At 39.9% G+C, this 27621-nt stretch overlaps 2 protein-coding genes across 3 annotated transcripts in view; one reads left to right on the top strand and one right to left on the bottom strand.

Annotated features, from left to right (window-relative positions):
- The window catches only part of MICU1 (Mitochondrial calcium uptake 1), a 49981-nt gene that overhangs the window by 15889 nt on the left and 6471 nt on the right, over window positions 1-27621 (bottom strand). Inside the window, exons 4-6 of one of the 2 annotated variants that reach the window (XM_065228982.1) lie at window positions 25614-25773; window positions 25234-25271; window positions 17729-17843 (exon numbers count right to left, since the gene is read on the bottom strand). In XM_065228982.1, coding sequence (XP_065085054.1) covers window positions 17729-17843; window positions 25234-25271; window positions 25614-25773 — 313 coding nt within the window. The remainder of the gene's footprint in view (window positions 1-17728; window positions 17844-25233; window positions 25272-25613; window positions 25774-27621) is intronic. The other variant, XM_065228980.1, reaches the window with a different exon arrangement.
- Window positions 962-12885, top strand: LOC135707223 (carbohydrate sulfotransferase 11). The gene is made up of 5 exons (XM_065228983.1): window positions 962-2466; window positions 9537-9897; window positions 9966-10234; window positions 10300-10586; window positions 10647-12885. Exons 1-5 carry the CDS (start codon window positions 2227-2229, stop codon window positions 10774-10776), a joined length of 1287 nt encoding a protein of 428 aa, XP_065085055.1. The 5' UTR covers window positions 962-2226; the 3' UTR covers window positions 10777-12885.

Below are 27621 nucleotides of genomic sequence, written 5' to 3'. Positions count from 1 at the left end.
TCAGTGAAGTGTTTTTGTGAGAAAATATAGTAAAATTAATGTTTAAATTTTGTTTGACGAAAACAGTACATGGGTGCCGAAATCATCATGTACCCTAGCAAAAAATGCATCTTTCAATATTTTTGAATAACTCACACTGTGGGCAAAAAGAGCGTGGAAGCAATTTTTAAGGGGGCAGAACGAGACTAGTGCTTCAGTTTTACATTTGAATAAACTGTAAAAGAGCCCTTATTAAACACGTGGAATTCCTGGAACTGTTTATATACAATATACAGTGCAAAACCGATCTTTTTGTCAATGCGAACCTCAACCTGAGGTAGGTTTTAAAAACATACGATCAAACTGACGTTTGTCAGAAAACAAGCAGACCCGTTCTTGATTCCCGATCCAGGTTGTAACTGAATAATAAACAAATTCTCTATTAGTGTGATAACAAAAAGGACTCTGCAAGGAAACACCTTTCTGTAGATCTCTCTTCGAGGTTACGTGATATAAATAGCTCACATAGTAAAAAAATCATGGCTGTAAAAATTTTAGCAAGTAAATTCTACATCCCGCTCACTGTGCAAAATCTAGTGCAATCTCTATCACAGCACGCATGTCTTGGTGACGGCATCCTTGTTTGACACTTTCTCCCATCCAACAGGGACGGCGAGAGCGAGTTTGAGAGAGAGAGAGAGCGAGAGTGGAAATGACACTCGCCAGAGAGAGAATGTCATCTTGTCCTACTGTTTTATCACACATTTTCGTAACACACAACGTTCGCTCGCAAAAAGCAAAGCCAAACCAAGCCAAAAGGCTCCCCCTGATAGTGCGATATGCCAAGTCAACCACCCCCCAGTCGTCCAATCCCATAGCCTATCCGCGAGAGCACAAGCCCCTCGCTGCTGAGCTCATGCCTGTTTTTCTCCGACGCTGAACGTGTTTGATACACATGCACGTTATCCTACATATATGCACAGAGGAAGGCAAGTGAAAAGCAAGGATAGAAAAGGACTTTATTCCATTTTCACGATTGCATTCAACAAGGTGTACCCCAACGCTTTTCCCGTCAGGAAAATTTTTCAAGTTTAGTTTCCTTCAAATCGGTGTGTGGTCCTACAGACCAAGCCCAAAGCAAAGCACCATCAAGGACGCCGTCTTCGTCGTAGGTGTGTGGTGTGTGGCAAGGCAGGAAAGCACATCTCCTTGTTCCTTACGAGCCCACTGCCTATGTTGGTGTTATTATTATTTTTTGTGGTTCTATCATCATCCTTTTGTGAGCTATTTTTAAACCCGAGGATTTTTCTCCATCAGCGTCGTCACTGATACAAACCTGGAGAACCTGGAGGGTTCTGAGTAGTGAGTGCAACAGCAGCAGTTTATATGCGCTTATTTTCCATCATTCCAAGCTACAGTTTGGGTTAGGAGGGAACCAGTTCGGCAGAAACCATCGAGGAGTCATTTTTTTTTTTTCCTTTTTCGGAATTGAAGATGTACAGTTCATGAATGGTGTTGAAGGGAGCAAGTTCAAATGTCAAAAGTTGACTCATCTAGCCTGGCACGAAGCTCGGCAGTAGTGTAGTGAAACAAAGAAACATCCTGTTTTTCCCCGTTCGTCGGTGGTGTGGGAGAACGGGAAAATCACTGATAGCACTTGGTTAATTGCTAGCAAGAAGCGAAATCGTGTTCCGACAAAATGGAAATGGGTTTTCTGAAATATTGTGATTTTTCGTGAGTGCTGACAGGAATTTGGGGGGTAGTTTATGCAAAGTAGCGTACAGTTTGTGAATGGTTCTGGCACGGAAACCGCACCGTCAGAGCGTCGAGAGTTGCTTTATTTTGTTCCATTTCCTGGACCGGAATTCGATTCAAGCGGGAGAATGGCTGTAACAAGTGATAATCGATTTTCTCAATGAATCATCATTAATCGTCGTCCGAAGTCAACGTCGTGTCGGTGCTTTTGTGCAAAGTTATAAAGTCAGCATTCCAGCCGTCGCCATCGTAATCATCGATCTGTAGCGGAATGGCGCGATAAGAGAATGTGAAAAGTGTGTGGAAACTTGACTTTCCCCCCCTCTGGAACAAAGGCACCATCCGTCTCCATCGGATCGTACGCAAAAAAGGAGAACGAGAACGCCGCTCCGGTAGGCGGTGCTGGAGTGCGGCACCGTCAACAGCAGAATAAAATGTGTGTTGTCAGAACCGGATTTATTGGGAGCCATTTTTCCAACAGCAGAATTCAGTATGACCAGTCACTGTCACGGTCAGCAGGCAAAGTATCAACAGCAGCTTCAGAGCCACCAGCAGAAGAAACGTAAGATGAATCTGATGCCGATCAAGCTCAACCGGAGGCGATTCTACCTCTGCCTCAAGGTGATGCTGTTGTTCGTGGTGTTTGGGCTGTACTTTGTGCTGCTGCTGCGGGAATCGATGACGGCATTCTCCACCAACCGAATCAAGTCTGGCGGCGGGAAGAATGAAGCGGTAAGTTGATTTTGGTTTTATCTAATGCTCAGATGAGTTAAATCGAATTAGAGATGATTTTTTTTTTATTATTTGCAGTTTAAACTGAATCATGATTTAAGTATAGTTGTTCTACAAAATTGCATATTTGGGTGATATTGAGCTATTTGTGAATTCTTTGTCTTTAAATCAATATTTTCTTCCCATACTAACAGTAAATTTCTGCCACAAATTCAAATCGCACAGCTGTTGGGGACCACCACAATTCGCCATCAAATTTTACTCATCCTATTGATCCATGTTTATGTCAATTGACTATGCAGATCGAAATCTTTCATTCGTATATGATCCTTAAAATAATGGATCGATGCTGGTTGTCAATTATTCTCAATTGAATTTCGATTGCATGTATCACAGAAACAACTTTGATGCATTCTAGATTTTTGACCAAAAGTTGTATAGCAACCAATAATTTCTTCAGATAAAGTCAAAATAAGAGAAAATTTATCGCAGGATGTTTAATAAGCACAATCGTAAAATAGTGCAAATCAATTCCGTTCAAATCTTAATGCTTGTCGAACTGAATTTATTTCTATAAGATTAAATCTGATTAATTCTGCTCCTCCAGGACAAGTATCCTCATCCTTCACTAAATGTGATTGAATTAATCATGCGATGAATCAAAAAAATATGCTGATATGCGAAGTTGATTTAATCTACCGTAATTTATGCTTCTCCATTGCTGTACACCTTTTTCTGAGTGGTAACATTTTTCAAAACTGAAAAGCTTGTACTACGCATCCATTACTCTGGTATTTGTCACCCCTTTAAGAACACTGGAAAGTAAATAGCATCCCTTTGGGTTTATTGCGTCCCCACTGAGGCCTCAACTTAGTGTTCTTTTAGCACTTCCACAGTTATTGATTGAGAGCTTTCTAAGCCTTTACCATTTTTACATTAGTATTACTGTGTGACAAGTACAATCACTATGCACAGGAAAGCCGAGAAATGTACCAACTAGAAAAAAAAATCCTAGACCAGGCCGGGAATCGAACCCAGCCGCCTCCAGCATGATCTTGCATTTTCCGACAGAGCTAAAGAGAGACCCCAAATAGCATTAAAATACCTTTCATACATGAACCCTTGTTAAGTAACAATTTTGGTTTTATGAGGGTTTTGTACGCCATGACTTAGATTTGCTTTAAAACCTCGAAAAATTGTCAATGTTAGTAGCATATTATAGAACCTATTAACAACAACAAAATTATACAGCTGTTCGGTTGAAATCCCCACCAAAATTGAAGACAGAGGCTAAACTAAGGCTAGAAAGATCTTAACCCTCCAGTGCCCATTGACACTTAGAGGTAACTAGTTGTGTTTTGTGAATCCCATCCTAGACATTTCCCATAGATGGCGCTGTTTTCTTGGTAGGAATCGTTGAAATTCAGTATAGGAGAAGAGAGAAAATCAATTATTTCCAATAATTAAAAGCGTTTTTCAAGAATTCAAGTGACCAAGTACATAGAGATATCTACCTTCTTTGGAACTTTTACTTTGAAATTTCCTTGTTAATTTACTGTCAAATGAATAAAACAGTCAATTCCCATAAACTTTACTTTCAACCATACTACCAAAAGAGTGAGTTACTTTATCTCTCACACAATTATCTTTCTCATGAGCTCATTCTCTCAACATGCCATGTAGGGGAAAAGTTGTCTTCGGCAATACCTTAACCTATTATCGTAAACAAAGGGGGGTGGGAGTAAACAAAGTCCTAGAGCACTCAAATTTGGCCAATAGTTGCTCTGAAACACAATGTATCCACATGCCAAAATTGAACTCTCAAGGACGTTGTTTACCCCCTGACGATAATAGGTTAAGGTATTGCCGAAGCCAACTTTTCCGCTACATAAATGACACACGATTTGTGATTTCCCTCTCACAGACTTCAGAATAGAGTACTTCAATCAATGTGTTATAACTATATATTTCAACTAAGGGCAGAAAATACATCAATGTACCACATGAAAATTTACAATATTTTTACTGTGTACCGTTTTAGCGCCAGTTTGTCGTTTGTTATGCGAAAAAGAAGGGACTGCGAATGTGAATCTAAATGCATATATAGAGGTACCAGACATGCAATGTCAGGTACTCTATTTTGTAGTCTGTGAAAGGGATTTCTAGGATTGTTGACTGCACTGTTATCAACTAACGGAAAGCAGTTTATGTGTTATTTCCAACAAATGTCGCCACAACCAACGGAAGTGACATTTGATGGCCAATAAGTGCAGAAACCATTTCTATCGGTTCATTGTTATCCGATTTTTATGAAACTGGCTACAAATTAAAGCTTTATTTATCCAGTTTCGTTTGCTTTCGTGTGAACCGGATTGGGCTCAAAACGATTCCGAACAAAAAATTCATACTTTGACTATATGTTTTTAGTATTACTTCTACGAGAAGTCAACGATTTACATAGTTGAAGATGCTAATTTCAAATAACAGACTGTAGTGGTAATTTTTATACGATAGATGGAGTAGTTGAAAGCATAGAGTTGATAGTTCCGTTAGAGTACGGCAGTGTGAAGATTGTATATAGATATTAGAATAGCGAGCTAGGACAACTTTTAAGGAAGGTACAAATCGGTTTTTTCATCTCTCTTTACCAAACTCCCCCTTTAGAGAGGGATGGTGAGGGGTGACCCCCCCCCCGCCACCACTGGCAAAAAGAGATGAAAACCGACCCGCTCAAGTACCAACTGTGTGTTTGAAACAGTTCTACCGATTTTTTACCGCACTTCAGTTGTTATTTGAAGGAATGCATCCAGTCGTTACATCCGGTTGATTTCCCAGTCAATTATTCAAAAATTTCCCGTACAAATCGTGTTTTAAGAAAATAATTGTATTTTTTATAATAAATGATAAGCTATTTTTTGTAGCATGCTTTATTGCATAAAATTTTTCAATTCCACAAGCCAAAACAAAGTATTAGTGAATATTTAGTTTTATGTTCTTAAAATTACTAAGTTTGAAATGAAAAAGGACTCTGTAAGAAAACACCTGTATGCTTCTATCAGGTCAATTGGAAGTTCGTTTAACAACAGGATCTTATTTAAGCAAAATTTAAATCAAAACAGATTTTAAAATCGGATTATTTTTCTATATTTTATACACAACGTTGGTCTATTAACTCGCAGAGTACCAAGGCTGCAAATTGCGTTTCGATGCTGTGAACAACCTTACTTCTCGGCAACGGGACCATCGTGCTGTGAAAAGCAGTATTCACCCTTGGTACTCTGAGAGATAAGCTCACCAAACCCCTGCAATATATTGAACCCCCTTAAATTTGGAGGATTCTGTATAAATATATTTTAACAGATGTATGTATAGACGATTAAAAGTTCTTTAAAGTATCATCGTTAGGCCAATTTTTAACTTTTAAAATACATATAAATTGAAGTCACAATGGAAGCATTTACGGATCACTAAAAGCACTTAAGTAGAATTAAAAGGTTTTACAACTTGCACTCTTACTTTTTTTCTTTGATTTGTTTTCCGTCGATCTTGTTTTCCGTGCTGAGCACCAATGCTACCGACGCCAGGGAGGCAGCTCCCACACCTGGCCCCTACCTATCGACCCATCAACTCATGAAAAGACTGAACGATTTAGACATAAATTCAGCAGAAATCGTTTGTAACTTAGAGTCTCCCGATTTGGATTAATTTTATCGTAGCTTAAATAGCTTTAATCTAGAAAGAAAATGATTGATTCACTCTACTGAGCGACCGCTCAAGTGTTACAAATAAATGTACTTGAAAACGACTCAATTGCCAGATCTGAGTTGCGTGAATCCCTTAATGCCCGAGGAAAGCAACCTGCTACACCCGTTAGAGACGTTCTGGCTAGCCGCGATCTCGAATATATGAAGTTGATTTACAATTTTCTAAAACGGACCGATTTGAGAATTTAAGAGTCTTTAGCAGTTTTGTTTTTATTTTTTTATTTTTTTATTTATTTTTTATTGAAGTGTCAGTCCTCTCATCGTTCTCCCAACATAGCCCCTTTTTGTGTTTCGTTTAAATTGTCATCAATTGTCCATTCACCTTTCGAGATTCAGAGCACTTGTCCACACTGCAGTGCTTCTCCCACGTTCATTCACCAATGCGACGGCGACAGAGGTTAAAATGACAATTCTTTATTTCTAATGTACCTTATTCCAAGTCTACATCCAACCTGTCAAAAAATTGTTATCCTTAACCTCGAGTAAGCCGCGTGTATTCGGTCTCCGTTCTACTAACTTTATTCATAAGCAATATAGCTATTATACATTGAATTACGGCGCCGCAAAGCCAACGCAATTGAGCCTTTATAAATAAAAGATATTATAAAAAAAACGACTCAGCAATCAGCCACGGTATGCTCAGCTGTCAATTTTTACTCGATTCTGCGATCAACGAGAATCTTCACCGATTCATAATATATCCAATTGGTTCGAGAGAAAAATAAAAATAAAAATAGAGCTAAATACGGCATACATCTTCTAAACTCTTTGGGTAAATTATGTTCATCTTGCAGTAAATGTTTCGTTGTGTGGAAGTTTTGGCTTGAACGAAATTATTAGTTTTAACCTGGTTATAAAAATAAACGTTGGCATACGTCTTATTAAAACTTCTGTAAATGTCACCTATGTGAAATTCAGAAGCTTTTTAAATCATCGAAACAAGATTAAGGGGGTATTCCCGATCTTTTTTTTCAAAAAATCAAATTTTTGTTTTTCACGTTTTTTTGTACTTTAGACTATATACTTTCATCCCCCCAAGCCGTTTTCCGATCAGCGAATTCGGTGTCCAGGCATAGCTGACTAATGGTAAGAACCCCCAAATGGTTTTAACTAAAGTCAAAACTTTAAACGCGTTTTTCTCGAAACCACATTTTTTTTATCGGGCGAAGATTTTTCTCAGAAACTATAAGAGATATTGACTTGAATCTTTGCGCATTTTGTTCCTTATTAAATTCTTTGGAGCTTCTCCCACTTTCAGCCAAAAATATTAACATTTAACATTGTTTGAAGCACCTGAAAGCTGCAAAAAAGCGGGCTAAAAATCGCCTGTTTTTTCATATGGCCGCCATTTTGTTAATTTGCAAGATTTTTTGCTGCCAACGGGAGAAGCTCCAGAGAATCTTATGCAGATTATTAATTTCATCACGAAATCTGTTTCAGATGAAGCCGTTCCAGAGAAAAGTCTTCGCCCGTCCAGGCGTTTGCGGCGAACAGGGGTCTGTTTGCCGCCATTTTGTGACGTCAATAATGTCTTTTTTTGTGTCGAAAAAAATTTATTTGTAAACTTTAATGTTCAATAAACAATAATCCCAAAGAGTTAGGCGCATTACTATTCATTTTCCTTGAAAAAAAATTAATTGAAAAACAGGCCGAAAAAAGGCAAAAGATTGGGAATACCCCCTTAATCAAATTACCTACTTTTTCCTGGTTTTCCTGGTTCACTTGCCTAATAGGGTGCCATTCCATAGCAATAGTTTCCTTATCGCAAACTATTACACCAGTATTTTTTATTTATTTTGTCATTAGGGTGACCATTTCCATGTTAGCGTGATCAAAAAGATCGTTTTTTTCAAAAATGATTTAGTGAATGGTAATAAAAATTATTTTAAAAAAAATATACAAACATTTTTAAAAAATGATTATGATTGTAATTGTTTTTTTTTATGGTTTTCATGATTTTTAGATAGAGGCCGCAATATTTTTATACCTATATATTTCCTTGAAAATTTATATAAAAAAATCAGCGATGTGCTTTTTTTCTCGTTTTGCAGTTATATGTTTTCTAAGTTATCAAGTTTTGGGGTTTCGCTCAATACTCCTATGCGACTCGACTACCATGCGTATCCATAGAATTATAGCGACATCAATTAAAACATTAATACACCAAAGTAACGTTGTCTTTTCAATACTAATTAAAATTAAATTTTTATTTACTAAAAACATTTTTTTTTTAAATATTGAAGAAGTGCCATTTCCATATTACAATTTTTTGAAAAATTACAAAGACCCCATTTTGAACATTCAACAAGATCCAAAATAACCTAATTTTAGCGAGAATGTGAGTATTTGCCCATTGTGGAAGTGCTCCTCATTGTACGATGTATCGTACAAGACAATAGATTAAATCAGAGAATCTCCTGATTTTTTATCTTCGTCTGGAATTTTGAAGCTTTTTGCTATTTAGTATTTTGATTTTTTTATATAGAGTTAACTACCCCATTTCCGGCCTATTAAGCACAGCCCGCACTTAGTCTTTCTTAATCTAGCGCAGTTTAGCTCCAAATGGAATGTTATTATTACTGATGGCTTCCAATTTTATTTACCTTTCCGTACATACCGTAAGATTTGATAAAGAGAAACCAATCGTTGAGATATTGTCAAAAGTCTAACACTGCTTCTTGACGCCAAACTCGGCCTACGGATTCTAAACTCGGCCTAACGCATTGCAACGCGATTGAAACGCCAATGAATTCACTTCGGCCTATCGGATGAAGATAAAAAATGATTCGGTCGGAGCGCTTCTTTTGTTTATGGGAATAATGGGTGCAAACCTTTATATCACGCGTTCTCATTGACTTCGTTCGGTAGCTTATTAACTAAAGTATCGTACCAAACGCATAATTGACTTGTTAACTCTGAAATCATGGATTTATTTGAAGTTGTCTGCTCGATAGGCCCAAAATGGGCGATTAGGCTTAAGTAGTTCTCTACCCTATATATTTAAAACCAGAATGTTGATTTTTGAAAAAAGGCTTAAGACTTAGAATTTATTTGAGTCCCAAAAGGTTGAATTTGTTTCTAACTACGCATTTTTATATGATGGACTTACGGGGTTAAGGGGCTTAATTGCGATTTTGGATCAATTAAAATAAACGTACGGTCATGACTTGTACATGTCTTCTAGGAATACCAATTTCCAAAATTCTAAAATTTTATTCTGTTAGTTACTTATGTGAAGGAGCATTCAACCCAAATAAGCAGAATCTAAACCCGAAACGCATTCTCTCTCTTCCCCCCAACAATTAGCACAAATCATTCACCGAAGGACGACAGGCACGTCCTGGAAAGGGTGCCCTCCACCACAAACATCATCACCAGCAGCACCTGTCGGCGACGGGACAGCTCGAGTTCTCCAAGGATACTAGTGCAGCGAACCACTCGACGCTGAACCCGGTGTACGAGTACTCGGAAGAACTGAATGCCGCTGCCGAGGCAGACTTCAACGAGCGTCGTTCGGTGCTGTGGAATGTTTGCGCCGATCATCGGATCATCGGAAAGTACCCACCGAATGCGTGGGAGTTTTTCATATCACCCGGCCACGGGTTGGCTTGGTGTAACATCTTCAAGGCCGCCAGCAGTACGTGGATGTACTACTTCAACATCCTTGGTAGGTTGAATGAGTTTGAGCGTGAGCGAACTGAAAGTGTTGTAATGAAACCGATCTTCCGGAAACAGGTGGTTACGATATCCGGTTTCTCCAGCGAACGAGATCCTCACCCATCGATTTGGCGAGGAAACGCTTCCCACGACCATCAACCGGGGAGCTGAACGATTACCTTTCGAATACGATTTCGTTCCTGATAGTGCGAGAGCCGTTCGAGCGATTGGTGTCCGCGTACCGGAACAAGCTGGAGGGTTGCCGAAACAAGTACTACAAACTTCTGGGCGAGCAGATCGTTAAGCGGTTCCGCAAGAAACTCAAGGAAGGCAGCAAACCGGCATTGGTGAGATTTTGTGAGGTTCTCTTTGCTATGAATTTTCTATAACGAATTCATTAAACTCTGTACAGCACAAATACCCGAAGGGACCAACGTTCCGTGAGTTCTTGGAGTTCTTGGTCGCTCACTACAAGAGCGGTGGCCGTTTCGACGAGCATTGGAGTCCGGTGTACTCGTTCTGTACGCCGTGCAGTATCAACTTCACGTTGATTGCCAAAGTGGAGACGTTTCAACGGGACAGTGAGTACATCATTAGGCAGGCGGGGTTGGAGACGTTGCTGCTCAATAAATTGCCCCGCAGTCGGCTCCGGTCGATTACCAACCGAGCGGCGAGCAATACCCGGAATCTTACACCGAGGTGAGACATGAGATTAATTAAAGTTGCTAACGTTAGTACTGATCCTTCTCTTTCGAACAGGTACTTCTCCCAGATTGACGAGCGCCTACTGACTGAGGTGCTCGAGATCTATCAGCTGGATTTCGAGCTGTTCGGCTATAATAGCACAAAGTACTACAGCTACGTACAGGAGTCAATAGACGACGGATAACAGTGATAAACATAGAATAGTTGTGGAGAAAGCAGAAGTATGTGTTTCGTTACAAATATACCCAGCCCAATTCCAGGAAAGTATAGCGAATGACAAATATGTTGCACATTCCCAGAACACACATACACACGAGCATAAAAACGAGACTTAAAGGTTAGGATAGCAATGTAAACTCTAAGCAAAATAGTTAAAGAAAAACAAAACAAAACATATAAACAAACCCTGTTCGATGTTCGTTTATTGTCAAAGTGTCGTTAGCGTAGCATATACATATATTCATATATTTTTGATAAGCTGAAGGATCAGAACAAACGAGAAAAGTTAACGGTTATTTTAGTAGGTTAGTTTCTTATTATATGTTAATTCAAACAACAATGAAATATTATTATATAAATATTTCAGCAAATGTCAGTGGAAAAATTAAAACAAATATTTGGAAGCACACAGTAAACAAACACAAACCGACACAAAAACAAACACAAAAGGACTAATCCCACCTAGTTCCCAACGAGCGACAAAAGATTAGCAAAACAAAGAACGGAAAATCACCCAGTAAAGAAGCATCTAGAAGTGTCAGTATAAATTGCCAACCCACTTATTTGATGTGATCGATGTTTTACGTATATACATAAGTCTCACCAGTAATTTGCATCCGAGTCAAAAGGCCCAACCGCCCAACCCGAGTTTATATGCGGGAAGGTAATTAGAGTGCAGTTCCCACTGGGATGATGGCATGCGAAAAGAGGCACAAACGCACGCACAGTACCGCAGCCCGGAGAGCAAGCGAATCCAATTGTATCGTAAACCATCTGTGTTTTTATTTAAACATCTATCTAGGTAGAAAGATGCGTCACCGCACGCACCAATCTCTATTTTGTGTCTGACCGTCAGTGCAGGCTTCTTGTGATATCGCATTCACATCATGCTTATTTCCATTTCCACTGCTACTACTGCAGAGATCGATCTGATGTGGATAAAGTGCCAAAAAGTAATTATAAAATTGTATCGTCTTCACCAGCCGTTTCGTTCAGGCTTTTCATAAAGTGTGTGATTTGTCCGGATTCGAACTGAATAACCACAAATCTGAATGACAAACTCCCCCGTAAATCTGTAATTCCAGCGGACCCCCAAAATTAATTCTATTTAATGTCGTACCGATGGCCACAGCACCAAGAAAATTAAACATCACAAATCAAGTTGTTGTAAAAAATATATGTACTTAAAAGGAAAACGACCTGCTCGAGTTAGTTATACACGGAAATTAGTCTCACCATATTCTATGTGAATGTTTAGGACGAAGAAAACAAAACAAAAACTGTTTCGAAAAACATCTATTTTTATATTGATATTTGAATCTTTTAAAAACAAAAAAAAATCTATAACGATCGAACAACCAATTCTAAATTTTCGACCCAACGTACTACAACACTTTTCATTTCGCGAGAAATCGAATAGCGGACGAAAATTTTACAACAAAAGAAAGAAATATTCGTTTCGAACCTACTCACACTCCCCGTACACCTACAACAAAACACCGAAAATGAAGAACATCTGATTAGAAGAGAAAGCTTATACAATGGAAGGACGGAAAGTTAAAACAAAATCAATTGTACTGTTAAATGTCGTTGTCAACTATGTACCTTGTATTTACAAACTAAACAAAATTAGGTCAAACAAACAAAGCAAATACGAACTAAGTTTCACACGAGAACACACAAATCCCCGAAAATCACAACCCGGCATTAGTTTCACAAAACCTTCTCACAACCCAATATTATAACCACCTCTGATAACGAAAACAACATATAACATATATTTAACAACATAAACCAGCAAGAAGAAGAGTAGGAACACTAAGATAAACTAATCACGATACATACATACATACTATACCAAATGAAAGTTGAAGCAAACAAGAACAAGAGAAAGGGAAATGTGAAGAATGAAGCGTCGAATCGAAAACAAAACATGTAACAGCCTGTGAGTTTAAAAAGAAGATGAGGGGCAGCGAGCAAAATGCGGAAAGCAAGTAAACAGACTGATTCAATAAACATTAAAACAAAACAAGTGGTAAACATCTTGCAGTAGTCCAGTTCAAGTGAGAAAGTTTTCCAGAGGTCATTTTATCCGAAATGTCTACCCTTTTATTGAAGACGAAAATCGAAAATCGTGCTAAAGCTAAAGTTGTGGCTGGGCGTGATAACTTTTCAGGGGTATGCAATTTTTATACTGGCCAATGTACAGTGAGGCAACACCTGGACAAAATTCTGAAATACCTTGAAAATAACCAACAACCCGAGCAATGTAACAACCTGATATCATCTAGATATACATGTTTTGGGCTACAAAATGGTGGGTTGACAACCTGGAAGAAGCGGAATACCTAGCCCTGGTCCTCACAAGTTCCTACTTCACGCCTCCTCGAGTCATATGATAACAAAAGACTACCAGCTGAAACATGGACACAGCTGGGTGGCGTAGCCTGGGCAATGTTGCCAGTCCGGCAATAGCAAAGTGAAGAGCTGCGACGCGAACACTGGCGCGGTAACCATAGTACTGTGATAGAGGAAATGCTTCACCAAACCTGAGCGTCTGTTCATCATGGAGGTGCGGCTCAAAACGGCGTCTGTTCTCCATGTTAGGAGCGGCTGATCACCGTCCTAGTGCCAGCGTGGGACTCTAAACAGAGCTGTGCACGATGGTCCCCCGGCGAGACAGGGGGTTGGGGCAGGCCCAACAAGCCGCCCTGGAAAAAAAACAAAGTTGCAAATACTGAAGAAAGAAATACGGATCGGAGCAATCGGCACAGACCTACGCGTCGAAATAAGGACTACGATTAGAAACTCGGAACATGGAACTGCAAATCGCTCGGCTTCCCGGGTTGCGATAGGTTAATCTATGACGAACTTCAACCACGCAACTTCGAAGTCGTAGCACTGCAGGAACTTTGCTGGACGGGACAAAAGGTATGGAGAAGCGGGCATCGAGCGGCTACTTTCTACCAGAGCTGTGGCACCACCAACGAGCTGGGAACCGGCTTTGTAGTGCTGGGTAAGATGCGCCAACGCGTGATTGGTTGGCAGCCGATCAACGCGAGAATGTGCAAGTTGAGGATTAAGGGCCGTTTCTGCAACTACAGTATCATCAACGTGCACTGCCCACACGAAGGGAGACCCGACGACGAGAAAGAAGTGTTCTATGCGCAGCTGGAGCAGGTGTACGACGGCTGTTCGCAACGGGACGTCAAAATCGTCATCGGCGACATGAACGCTCAGGTAGGACGGGAGGCAATGTATAGACCGGCAATCGGGCCAAACAGCCTGCATGCCGTATCGAACGACAACGGCCAACGTTGCGTGAACTTTGCAAGGATATCCACAAAGCCACCTGGAGATCACCTGACCAACACACAGAAAACCAAATCGATCACGTTCTAATCGACGGGAAATTCTTCTCCGACATTATCAACGTCCGCACGTACCGCAGTGCGAACATAGATTCGGACCACGTCCTAGTTGCAGTATGCATGCGCTCAAAACTCTGAATGGTGCATAACACACGTCGAAGTCGAACGCCGCGACTTAACATTGACCAACTACGGGACGCCGGAGTTACCCAGAACTACGCGCAGCAGCTGGAAGTTGCACTACCCACGGAAGAGCAGCTTTGCACAGCTTCTCTTGAAGATGGCTGGAGGGACATCCGCTCAGCCATATGTAGTACCGCTGCAGCGGAACTAGGTACTGCAATCCTGGACCGAAGAAATGACTGGTTTGACGGCGATTGCAAACTGTTAGCAGAGGAGAAGAATGCAGCACGGGCAAGAATGCTGCAACACCGCACGAGATTGAATGTGGAGCGATACAGACAAAACTCGGTTTTCCGAAGGAAGAAGCGTCAGCAGTAAGACCAAGATCGCGAGACGATGGATAATCTGTACCGCGTAAACGACACACGGAAGTTCTATGAGAAGCTAAATAGTTCGCGCAAAGGCTACGTGCCGCAAGCCGATATTTGCAAGGACTTGGACGGTAACCTTCTCACGAACGAGTGTGAGGTGATTGAGGGGTGGAAGCAGTACAATGACGATGACGAGCACCTAAACGGTGATGCAGCCGAAAACGAAAGTGGCACGGCAAGAGACCTTGGAGCACGCGCAGAAGACGACAGGCTACCGGCCCCTGATCTTCAAGAAGTTGAGGAGGAGATTGGTCGGCTGAAGAACAACAAAGCAACTGGTCAACTACCAAGTGAGCTATTAAAATACGATGGTGAAGCACTGGTTAGAGCGCTGCACTGGGTAATTGCCAGGATTTGGGAGGAGGAGATATTACCGGAGTAGTGGATGGAAGGTGTCGTATGCCAAATCTACAAAAAGGGCGACAAGTTGGATTGCTGCAACTACCGCGCGATCACACTGCTGAGCAAGGTCACCATTTGCAAGAGAGTTTGTGGGGCAATACCAGGAGGGATTCATGGGTGCCCGCGCTACCACGGACCAAATTTTCGCGATTCGGCAGGTTCTGCAGAAATGCCGCGAATACAACGTGCCCACACATCATTTGTTCATCGATTTCAAATCCGCATACGACACAATCGATCGAGATCAGCTATGGCAGATGTGATGTGCGTTGTTCGAGTATCGGGGACACTCTCGAGTCCCTTTGAATCTCGAAGGGGGTTACGGCAAGGTGATGGACTTTCGTGTCTGCTGTTCAACATCGCGTTAGAAGATGTGATCAGAAGAGCTGGGATAGACACGAGTGGCGCGATATTCAGGAAGTTCATCCAGCTCCTTGGCTTCGCCGATGACATTGACATTATGACACGGAACTTTGAGATGATGGTGGAAGCGTACATCAGGTTGAAGCTAGACGGATTGGACTTGCTATCAACGCATCAAAGACAAAATACATGAAAGGAAGAGGTTCTAGGGAAGACACTGTTAGCCTCCCACCCCGAGTTCAGATTGACGGTGACGAAATCGAGGTGGTCGATGAGTTCGTGTATTTGGGCTCACTGGTGACTGCCGAAAATGATACCAGCAGAGAAATTCAAAGACGCATTATGGCAGGGAATCGTGCCTACTTTGGACTCCGGAGGACGCTCCGGTCGAATAAAATTCGCCGCCGCACGAAGTTGACTGTCTACAAGACGCTGATTAGACCGGTGGTCCTTTACGGCCACGAGACCTGGACTACGCTCGTGGAGGACCAACGCGCCCTTGGTGTTTTCGAACGGAAGGTGTTGCGTACCATCTACGGTGGAGTACAGATGGATGACGGAACGTGGAGGAGGCGAATGAACCACGAATTGCACCAGCTGCTGGGAGAACCATCCATCGTCCACATTGCAAAAATTGGGCGACTACGGTGGGGTGGGCACGTCGTAAGAATGCTGCACGACGACCCAGTGAAAATGGTTCTAGAAAGCGACCCTACAGGAACAAGAAGAAGAGGCGCGCAGCGGGAAAGGTGAATCGACCAAGTAGAAGGCGACCTGCGGACCCTTCGCAGATTACGAGGCTGGCGAACTGTGACCATGGATGGAGTAGAGTGGAGACGACTTCTTCGGACAGCAGAGGACAACAAGGCCTTAGCCTGATTGGTAAGCCCTTTGATTCAGTGAGGGTTTGGGTGCGTTGGTCGAGGCAGATTTCATGTGTGAGTTAGTGATGACACTGGTCATTGTTATGTTCAATTCACGTTAAAAGGTGCGTTTCATATTTCACCACATGTAGTTCCAAACAGTCGGTGGCGTGAAATGTGGCGCTTGCGAAGATCACTTGAAGATACGATATGACGGTACATTGATACTATTTGTAGAAAACACAAGTAAATGCTTCCAGAAATTAGTTAAGATAACATATAAAAAAGTGTGATAATTGTTAGTCAAAAAACTGAATGTTGCATTGAAATACTTTAAATAGTGTTAAGTTTAAATGTTCCCTCATTTCACATCCGTTGAACCTTTCTGGACGGCCATCCCGTTGTGGTTATATCTTAGAATTGCTTATAATGTACATATCTACATCTTTTCCGATATCATGGAGTCAACAAAGTTAAAATGAAAGGAGAGCAGCAAAATGGAGCACTGTAGATGCTCGTTAAGAAATTACCCTGAGATGGACACTGTCTATTTTCCGCACTGGTATTGCAGTTTTATAAGACGCAACTAGGAACTCATGATCATCATACAAAGATAATCGACTGACGTCAAAATGTCATGTAACACGGGTGACTTTCGGTAGACTAGCAGTGATTCTAACTCGAGAAATGCGAAGCGTTAGAGAAAAAAATTGCAAGGGATTCCAAAAGAAGCAATCAACTTCGGTGGATGAGCGGAACAATACCTGTCCAATTATTCTGTTCAACTTTACAACGCAATAATTAAATATCAAAGTTAAACTAAATACGTGCCAGGTTTGAAAATAATATGTTCGAACCCGGAAGTGTGTATGTAATACTAATATCACTTGGATAACGGTGATGCATATCACGCTGGGCTTATTGTGAGTGAAAGTAACCTCGGATAGGGCGTGACTCTCAAGACATTCTGAAATGGGTTGCTGAATCTGCAATAGAGCTTAGAAAGCCTACCTAGAAGTTGCGTTTCTAAAATATTTGAAACCCTGACTGGGAAACGGAGCCGAGAATCGAATCGAAGATGAATTATTACGAAGTTTGGATTCAAGATTATGAAAATCAATGGCTTTTAAAATCGACTATTTGCCGACTTGGACTATTTTTGTACAAGTAAGAAATAATAATCTCTAATAACCCGAATGCGACTGTGTGGTATGGTCTTATTTAGTTATGGCAAATGATTTCAGATATCTCTAGAAGCCACTAAGTAGAGCAGCACTAATATAACTTTGCAAAAAATGCTCAAACTGTGAATAACAGGTACCGGAAATGCACGAAATATCTGCCCCAAAAATGTAAATACTCACTTGATAGCACCGTCAGCAGGAAAATGTAATCGGAAAAGGAAATCAGTCCGTACGCTCCGAGCTTGTAGAAAATGCTGTCCTTGTCCAGGTGTAAATCGAGCCGGGTTGACACGCTCTGCGTTCCCCGCATATTCCATTTGATAGCAGCGTGGATCCAAATTCACATACATACACACACGCGCCCCAACACATGGCCGGGGGTACGAGAAAAAAAAAACGAAACATCAATTAGAAAACACATGTTGCCACGGTGAGTACTTTGCAAGAACAAAGTGTCGATTTAGCAATTTGGGTATTAAGAAAAAAGAAAATAGAGGAAAGAAGAAGAAGGCGCAAGACTTCAAATTCTAAGTTGCAGCAAACGGGCAAACGGATCGGTTTTTGTACAAAGGAGGTTGAAATAGATGGGGGAGGGGCGGAAACTAATATTAAAAGAGCCACTAAAGGTAGATACAGAAACAGCGAACGAGGAAGAAGAGGGAAAAAACAACGTGAAAAGGAAACAGCAATCTAAATCGTGGAAATAATATTTTATTTGAGCTAGTTGTCTGTGCAGGAAAAGGGCAAACTGGAAGTAATAGAACTTGAAGAATAGAACAGTAAAAAACACGAAATTGGTTACTTCTCGAGCAAAAAAGGGTTCAATCCGAGAAATCTAGGTAGCCCAGCTAAGTATTTGGCTTGTTCTATAGATTCTAGCAAAAAGTTCGTAAGCTGTGCATTGTGCTGCGCATGCTTCGCATTCGAGGCTGGATCTACCAGAGGAAGTAATGGCGGACTATGGTGTATGAATTGAATAATATTTTTAAATGATCCAGCTATTCTGGTTAGTCAAAAGTTTACCTACATAAATGAGTTAAAGAAGCTATGTACAAAAGTATGATGCATATTGGACTGGACAGAGTCTACAAATGGACTGACCATGATGGCTGACAAATCCCTGACACTATCACGACTTCATTAAAATGCTGCCTGGGGAGAGGACGTACTGTCAAATCAGCCTAATGATCATTCTTGTATGGAATTGATTCTAAACGTAAACAGACCATGTAGGTTTCTTGTAGCTTGTTTACGTTTGGAACCAGATATGCAAGGTAGGCGACGATCCACATCCCACCCTTGATTGATGCCTCCTATATGCGCCGCTGCAGCAAATGTGGGTTAGTAATTTCACTGTTGTAGTGGAAATGACTCTAATGTTGGCCTATGGATCTTAGATTGGGCCCATCGCTAAAAATCTGCTATTTATCAATTTTATCTAGATGAACGCATCATTCGGTCGGTACTAATGGATATTTTGGTCGCTATTGAAAATTGAGTCGATTGCTGAATGGGCCCATATTAAGGGCATTTAGGCCGACATGTCATCCATTTCCCCTATATAATGTATTTGAGCTCCTTAGGTTTTTAAATAACAATGAGATTCATCAGAAATAAAGATTTATTTATGTTGTTTCAAATGTTTCATTTGAACATTGATAATCCTACTCAAAATTTGCATATAACCTTAAAAGTATTGAGTATTCACTAATATTGAGCAATCTTTAGAAATTATCGATTTTATAATTAAACAAAGTTGTTACTATATTTAATTGGAAGCATGTACCGTAAATCAGGGGAAGTTGATCGTTTAGATAAGTGTTTCCATTTCCAGGCCATTTTTGGTTTTCCGGGAAACGGGAAACAGCTTATGGCTCTTCCCAGGAATTCGGAATCGGCAAATATTTTAGTTCAGAGATCATGCCATGAATCTCAGAATTTTTTGTTTTAGCATCGGCAGAACGATTTATAAAGTACATTGGAAACACAAATCTGTGATATTTGACTGCCTTTGCTTGCGACAGTTGCAAAACAAGCCATCAAATTACAGTACCAAACTAAAATGTCATATGATAGGCTCTGTCATACGACACTGTTGTCAAAGACCGTCACGGATGTATGTATTTTAGTTTTTCTCATAACAAGAGCTGCTGATGTTGTGCTTGTGTGAATTCTGAAAATAGCAAGCAACAATGTCCTAGTAATAATATTTCTGAACAGAAATGGTTTAATTTACACCAAATTGAGGAATTAGAACGAAATCCCACATGTCATATTATTTGAAAATTTTCTTTTTGCTCGAATGTTGTTCTATCGTTTGTGTTGTTTAAGGCTGTGAACCATTTACCGAGTTAAATTTAACTCGTGGTTAAAAGTGACATTTCGAAAGTTATTTCTTATGTTCGAAAATCCCCGTGCTGTCGATCGACCGGTTTTCGAGCCACGGTCGTAAAAATTTAACTTCTTGTCTGTCAGAAGTAACCACGCTCGGATAGCAGGGTTAATCGATAACTTTTCATCTGTCAAATTTTAACCAAAAGTTAAAATAATCCACCAAATGGTTCAGAGCCTAAGAGAGACGACGGTAGAGCATGAGAGTACGAATACAAACAGACTGTCGCGCACGACAACAAAGCGGGTGTAGTAAAAAACGTCAACGGTTTACATCCCTGGACCCAACGGCGCCGGTGGTGTAGTGGTAAGCGTGATTACCTCTCACCTCAACAGGCCTGGGTTCAATCCCAATCGGCGCCGCCGGGATGTTCTGAGGCATAACATCTCTGATCACGCCTTCCTTCGGATGGGAAGTAAAGCCGTTGGTCCCCGGTTCATGACTTGATGGGTCGATAGGTAGGGTCCAGTTGTGGGAGCTGCCTTCCTGGCACGTCGGTAGCATTGGTGCTCAGCACGGAAAACAAGATCGACGGAAAAAACAAAACAAAGGAAAAAAAAATATCCCTGGACCCAAAACTACCAATTTTTATGAAAATCTTAGAACCACTATATCGTTTTGCTATGGAATGAAACCAATTGCTGATTGAAACCAATTGTCGAGATTTTCACCACCAAGTGCTCGGCAACCAAGATAAGCTTATTGGGGAATTCTGTCATCCTACAGTAGACAGTTGTAAATGTTTAACAAAATAATTGATATGCTAATCATTTTCTTTGATTTGCTTCTCTTGACAGACAGACAGCATTCAAAGTTGATTGAAATTGCAGCTGCGAAAAACCCCTAAAACAACTTGTTGGATGACAAACAGGCGATTTTAGAAACGGAAAACCACGTGGTGAACTAGAAGATTATCTATTTCTTGCCATCATTAGCTGCAAAATTAAAGCATAATAAAAGTTATTTTCATGTTAGACTCCATGAAGAAGACTGATTTTATGTTCATCCTTATAATTTTTCATTTTATCTCCGGCACAGATCTTTATTTAATGTAATGCAGACGTCGTATCATGGCGCCTATTTCCGTTCTATGTGCTAAAACTATGCGTTTTCACTCATGTTTTTGCAAAAACATCTTTGCTTACAAGATTAATTACGATTGACACTGAAACATTTGCGATAACCCGTAAAATGAGCGATTTAAGGGGTGTATGACGAAGCAAAGCTGAGATACGACGGACGGAGCCTTATCTAATGTCTGAAATTTAGAGATCTATAAGCCCCTAAATCCTGAGATTTCTGTTTTTAAAACTTCGATTTTTTTAACTTTATTATTGAGATTTTTAGCCAACGGGCTAGTTTATCTCAAGGTGAATTTGCGAAGTGTGATATGAATGAGGACTCTTTAAACAAACCTTTGCTTCTAACAATTTAACGGTTTTCCAGTTTAAATTAATTTTCCGCAAATTGGCAACGATTAAGGGTCTTATTTAACGGAATTTTGATTACAACATTTCATAAACAACGCTGGTTTAATAACTCTCATTATTAAAAAGACTGACTGCTGAAGTTCATAGAAACTCCCTAAAGTTCGTAGAACTTCCCTGAAGCATTAAGGTCTTTCCTGAAGGGTTTATTGAAGTTTGCATTGCCTGAATTTCATGGGACTTCCCCGAAGTTCGAAGGACTTTTTTTAAGGTCTTAGGACTTTCTTGAAGTTCGGAGTTTTTTTAAATTCGTAGAAGTACCTGGAAGTTCGTAAGGACTTCCTCAAAGTTTGAAGGACTTAACTGAATATATGAGAACCCTAAATTTAGAAGAGCTTCCCTGAAGTTTATAAGGCTTTAAATATTGAAGGGTTTTCGAAAAGTTTGTAGGTCTTTCCTTAATTTCTTGGGAATTCCCTGAACTTTGGAGAGCTCCCATGAATTTCGTAGGACTACCTGTAGTTCAATCGACTTTTCGGAAGTTCTACGAACTTTTTTGAGCTTGGAGAACTATGTTAAGTTCAGAGGACTTCCCAAGAGTATTGAAGACTTCTCTGAAGCTCGGAAAAAATCCATAAGTGTCATAGGATTATCCTTAAGTTTTAAGCAATGCCTAAATGTCGTAGAAGTTACATTAAATCTGTAGAAAATTCTGAAAAAATTCGTAGCTATTCTCCAAAGATTAAAGGACTTCCCTGGAGTTCGTAAAACTTCTTTGAAATTTTTAGAACTTCTCTGAATTTCGTCGTAGGTCATCACAGTAGTTCACAGGATTTTCCTGAAACTTGTAAGACTTTCCCAAATTTTGTAGAACTTGCATGAAGTTCGAGGCCTTATCTGAAGTTTTTAGAAATAGAACTTTTTTATTGAACATATTGAACAGGTACTTCAAAGTAGTTACGCGTCCGCACTGCTTAAGTCTGCTATCAATTAAACACAAATCATACATGCAATCAGTGTTGGAAAAGTTCGCGATATTTCACGAAGTTCACCAAGGGAAAAGTTCGCGAGTCATAGTGAGTTTTCGCGAACATTTACATCACTGCATGCAATTGATTCGAGAAAAAAATTAAATTAAAAATAAATACAAAATATATTTACTAAATTCTCAGGGTAAATTTTGTTCATCAATGTTTATTTATGTGAAAGATTTAATTTGAACAAAATGGTTAGTTTTGACCTGATTATAAAAAGAAACTTTTACATACATAAATTTTAAAACCTATGCAAACAAGATTATTTTCCTGGTGGACTTATAAAATTCCTGGTTTTTTCCCGGTTTTTCCTGGTGAAAATAAATTCCCGACTTTTTTTTCCGGTTTTTGCTGGTTTTCCTGGTTTACTGGCCACCCTGCCTTTTCACATGTTGTTCTTGAAATAGCGTGATACATATGTAAAAACACCAGTCGGAGCTCGTTGAAGAGGTGAGCCTCCTTGCACCCCATCGCTGGTTGTCAAGGTGATGCACGACGGAAGAAGTAAAAATTCCACCTTTTATCGCTGACTCACTCCTGCTTGCTGCTTGCCACGCTGTCCGAAGCGGAAATAAGCAGAAGCATGACAGTTGCGCAGGTTCAAGCAGAACGATGTGCAACCAATTGGTACTCGATTATGACGACTGGGTTTGGGAACAGTGATAAGACTACCATTTGTACATTTTTCAAAAGTTTTTATGGAAAATTGGAAAAGTTTTTATTTCAGCAGATTCGTAGAGTTGTTTTCCATCGATTGTTGTATTTGGATTTTCATTTCATATATAAATGACAAAGTTACAAGCGTTCAAAACCTAACACTATTTCGTCACACCTTTTTTTTTATTTGCACCCCGGTATACATAAAGACATAGTCCTACGTCAAGAGTGACTTCAGTGAGTAAGTTTTAAGGAATAGTGACTTTAGTGAATCTTGATAAAAAAAAATACTTTTTAGTGACTGACTTGAAAATAGTGACCAAGTTACTTAAAAGTGACCTGCTATATATCAAAATATCAAATTATGTTTTTATTTTGCTTTCAATTTCTGCTCGGATACCCGCTTTTTCAGGATCCTCCAACAATTTTCAATGGAATTCAAATCAGTGTTACATGCTGGCCAGTTCAAAAGCTGGATATTCTGCAATGAAAATGATGTGTTTGACTCCATTCTCACGTGAATTGTGGCATTATTCCGTTCCGGAAGTTGAAATTATCCTCTGTGAATTGCATCAACCTATCGTCCAGAGATTAATGTGGTGCAGATTGTTGCTATTGACGTTCTTCTTTTAAACGAAAGAAGGACCCACATCATGACACCAAGACCTCCAACATTTGTATTCAATTTTAACTCGGGATTTATGCGTAGATTGTGCCAATCGAAACTCCAAATCGATCAAAGACCCTTGACTTCAAAGCGTTAACGAGTTTATAGTTTAAAAAAAAAAGTGAAAAATTATCAACTTCCCACCCGTTTACGGTACTGTACTCGCCTGTCGAAACTATGGTAAACTTGATAAATTGAATCTAAAAGCCTCGGCCATGCAGATGAAAAATGATGATAGTTCAGGAGAAAAATGAAACAATGACGTTCTAAAAGTCGAGAATCCAAACCGATATTAAAGCCTTCAAATGTAGGCCATATTTCGAAATGCATGCTTTCAGAGTGCTTCCAGTGCTGTAAAAAATTAAACTAAGTTTTTCATCGTTTGTGTCTGATGTGTCTAAATTGTGCGGTGCATTTTAGCGCGGTGCAATGATTAGATATTTACAATCAGACATCCGAAACCAGAACAGTCAGTTGTGTAGCGCGTAAATATTCTAGGTTGTGTGTTGTGCATTTTTTGACACGAAAAAAAAAAACTATAAGATGGAAGACGAATGAACAAATATTTCACACCAACAATTTAAAACTAATGCTTTGCTTTTTTTTTTGGATGTTGGTTGATTTTGATGCGCACTGATTAGATCGACTAAAGGCGATTATAAGAAAGGGTACAATCAAATAGGATTGCAAGAAAGAGTAAAATAGTTTAAATCGGTAGCCGTAAAACTTAGTAATAGGTAGAAGAATAGAAGAACAGTAGAAAATGTAGTGGTTATGGTGTGGTTTTTTATACCTCTTCAATACTCTGAAAGTACACAAGTGATTTGAATTTGATTTAGTGTTAGAAGCATAGGTTTGGTTTAGAGTTTTCCATTATTTTTATTTGTTATAAATAATGAAACAAGAAGGAAAGGTTGAAAAGAAGAAAACGTTACATTTATGGCATGTTTTAGGTTGACGTCAAATTTAGGTGTATTTTTTGAACGTTAGTTTATATGACAACCAAATCGAAAACTACACTGTGTTGAAACGAATCGGTAAACAAGAAACAAAAGCCAACAATCAAAAGGTAACTTGGTAGAAAATAGTATAAAAACGTGAGCGATGATAAAAACCGGTCCAATTCGCAAAAAAAAACGAAAACAAGGCGAGGAGGTAACAAGGACACTAAGAGACTAATCGACAAAAGAATCAAAATCGGAGGAATGCTACAACTATCAGGACAATGCAAATTTTGTGAAATTGTGAGCTATTGGGAAAAAATTGCTCTTAGAGGATTGCTGGAAAGATGTGTGACTGTCGAGTGGTGACAAAAATCAAGTTCAAAAAATCGTAAACGGTATAATACGAAAAGAAAGCAACGGGAGCTTCCAGAGAACAGTGAGACTCTGGTGCATGAGAACGAAAATAGTATAGTTTTCAAATAAGACAGTGTACTGATCAATGGTGAAAGGAGTGATTTGGCTAGAATGGATATTTACAGAGTGACGGTAGTGAAACCAACTTACCCTGGCGTCGTATCGCTTGTATTGATCCAATCCAAGACCTGTTGGCGAAATAATGGAGGTAAACGCAGCATGGAATTAGAATTGTCACTTTCAACAATGCATTTAATATGTTAGTACAAACTATTAACAAATTACTTATTCCAAAAGTAGCAGACATTTCACGATCTTTTACGCGTCCAGAATATCTGCCACTTTTCACAACTTAAATCCTACTACAAATTCTACGGATAAAACTTATTGATAAAAGAAACAACATCCGGAGAGGTAAATTCAAGGAACATCGAACAAGTGGAAAACAGGCAATGAACGGCAAGAATAACAACAGGGAGAATAAAGTCCAACAAGAAGCAATAGGAGAATCGAACTGTAGCCACAAATACCATCTGGTTGCTTCATGCCCGGCGTCATGCTTGTGAGGAAGTCGATCGGCGTCATGAACACCTCGACCGTCTCGCCCTGGGGCGCCTGGATGGTGGCAAAGTAGCGGAATACCTTGTCCGGCGTCGAGTATTGGCGGATGCGATTTTCGTACTCGATGATCTGCACAGAGAAGAAACGGGTGGTCAAACAGTGTTTAAGCAAGGATTCGGTTGGTGAAAGTATGACGGAACTCCTAGCACGAGGTACTTCGAAATAAACATAAGTTAAATTAACACAAATAAAAGTTATACATCAAGAACGGTGAATGATTGGATGATGCTGATCGACACCACATTTACAGGGTAATGTTTAGTATAATTTTCTTTTAATAGGGTAAGTGCGCTAGTTTTTGGCGCTATCGTTTTTTTTATATTCTTTACCAAATGTTAGAATAAATATTTTATCGTATAGGCGAATTCACGTATTCTCGTCATTCTAAGCAGCATCCGTGAATCAATTAGCGTTTTCTCACGCACACATTTTACGTGTTGGTTTATTTACATAGTTTATTACATTGTTTTTCCTTTTAATACTGCTACTATTGTATCAATTTCACTATTTACGTATCTGTTGTAGTTTTTTTTAAGTGATAGTGAAAGTGAAAGTTTATTGTTTTATTGTTTGCATGGTCATAACATAAAAAGCATTATGCAGGCGAAAAACAGAAGAAAACTTTCGACGAAGCGCATCACGGGAGAGATGAAAGTCGAAAACAGATGCAACTCTGTTGAATGTTTTGTGCAGTCCGCAAATCGCACCGTATGCTCCATAATTTGTAGACGCAGACGTAGAGGCTGTCTTAGCATAAGGTTATTACGAAGCGATCGGGGTTGAACATTCAGGTCAATTTGCCTCAGAATAGCCTCGCAATCTGTCCTTCCTTGCAGGATGTCGGCCACGGTTAGGGCTCTGCTTGTGTCTTTTCTAGTCCGGAGAAGTTCTAGGTCGATAAGTTGACAACGGCTTTCGTAACTGAAAAAAGCGAAGAAAGCGACGTTGAACAGATTCAATTCTCTGGGTTCCAAACCGTAGAACAATACTCAAGCGTCGATCGAACAAGCAAACAATAAAGAAGTTTTTGACAGTAGATATCAGTGAAGTTTTTAGCTATCCTAAAAATGAACCCTAAAGTTCTTGACGCCTTATCAACAACATATGCAACGTGTTGCTTGAATGAAAGCTGCGAATCCAAGATCACACTTAAGTCTTTCATCTGATTCACGCGTTCGATTGTCGAACCAAGCAGGTGATAGCTAAATATTATCGGTTGTTGGTTTCGTGAGAACGTAATAGCGGAGCATTTGGCGGCTCGGTTCACTACCATTCTGTTTAACCTAGGTTGCACCAACTATTGAATAGCTGACGTTGAAGAAAGTGACAGTCAGCAATGGAGCAGATTCGTACACGGCGAATGAGAACGACTCAAATTTGAGTTTAGTTCACTCATAATCGCCAAAAGTGCAGGAACTCAGCGATGAGTTAATTTGCCTCATGTTTTCCCAGATTTTTCCAGGATTTTCCAGGGAAAAATTCCCGAATTTGAGAAAAGTAAAGATTGGATTCACTCAGTCTATTGGTACTACTCCGAGACTGAATAAAATTTTCGTCAATTTCCGCATTTTCCGGCAGATTTTTTAGGTTTTCCTCAGGAAACCATGGAACAAATTTTACTCATCGCTGAGTTCCTGCACTTTTGGCTATTATGAGTGAACTAAACTCAAATTTGAGTCGTTCTCATTCGCCGTGTAGAAACCATTTGAGATCATCTGCATATGATAACCGAGGAGCGTCGATGACCAGATGCACGTCGTTGAAGTACAGTATAAAAATTAACGGTCCCATGTGGCTTCCCTGAGGTATTATACCTGATGTGGCGAAGAAGCTAGCTGATCTGCAATCTCCTATGGCAACCTTTAGTTGCCGACCGATAAGATATGCTCGAAACTAACTCAGAAGATTACCGCATAC

Source organism: Ochlerotatus camptorhynchus, unplaced genomic scaffold (assembly GCF_037179485.1).
Source record: "Ochlerotatus camptorhynchus isolate MF236.1 unplaced genomic scaffold, CSIRO-AGI_Acam_v1.1 ptg000305l, whole genome shotgun sequence".
In the NCBI taxonomy this organism is placed as follows: Eukaryota; Metazoa; Arthropoda; class Insecta; order Diptera; family Culicidae; genus Ochlerotatus; species Ochlerotatus camptorhynchus.
The sequence above is the reverse complement of the archived record's forward strand: the minus strand, read 5'-3'. Positions and strand labels throughout refer to the sequence as shown.

Coding starts and splice junctions, on each gene's coding strand:
- LOC135707223 (XM_065228983.1), top strand. CDS start 2,227: ATGACCAGTCACTGTCACGGTCAGCAGGCAAAGTATCAACAGCAGCTT. Junction 2,467..9,536: donor GCGGCGGGAAGAATGAAGCG/GTAAGTTGATTT, acceptor CCCAACAATTAG/CACAAATCATTCACCGAAGG. Junction 9,898..9,965: donor GTACTACTTCAACATCCTTG/GTAGGTTGAATG, acceptor TTCCGGAAACAG/GTGGTTACGATATCCGGTTT.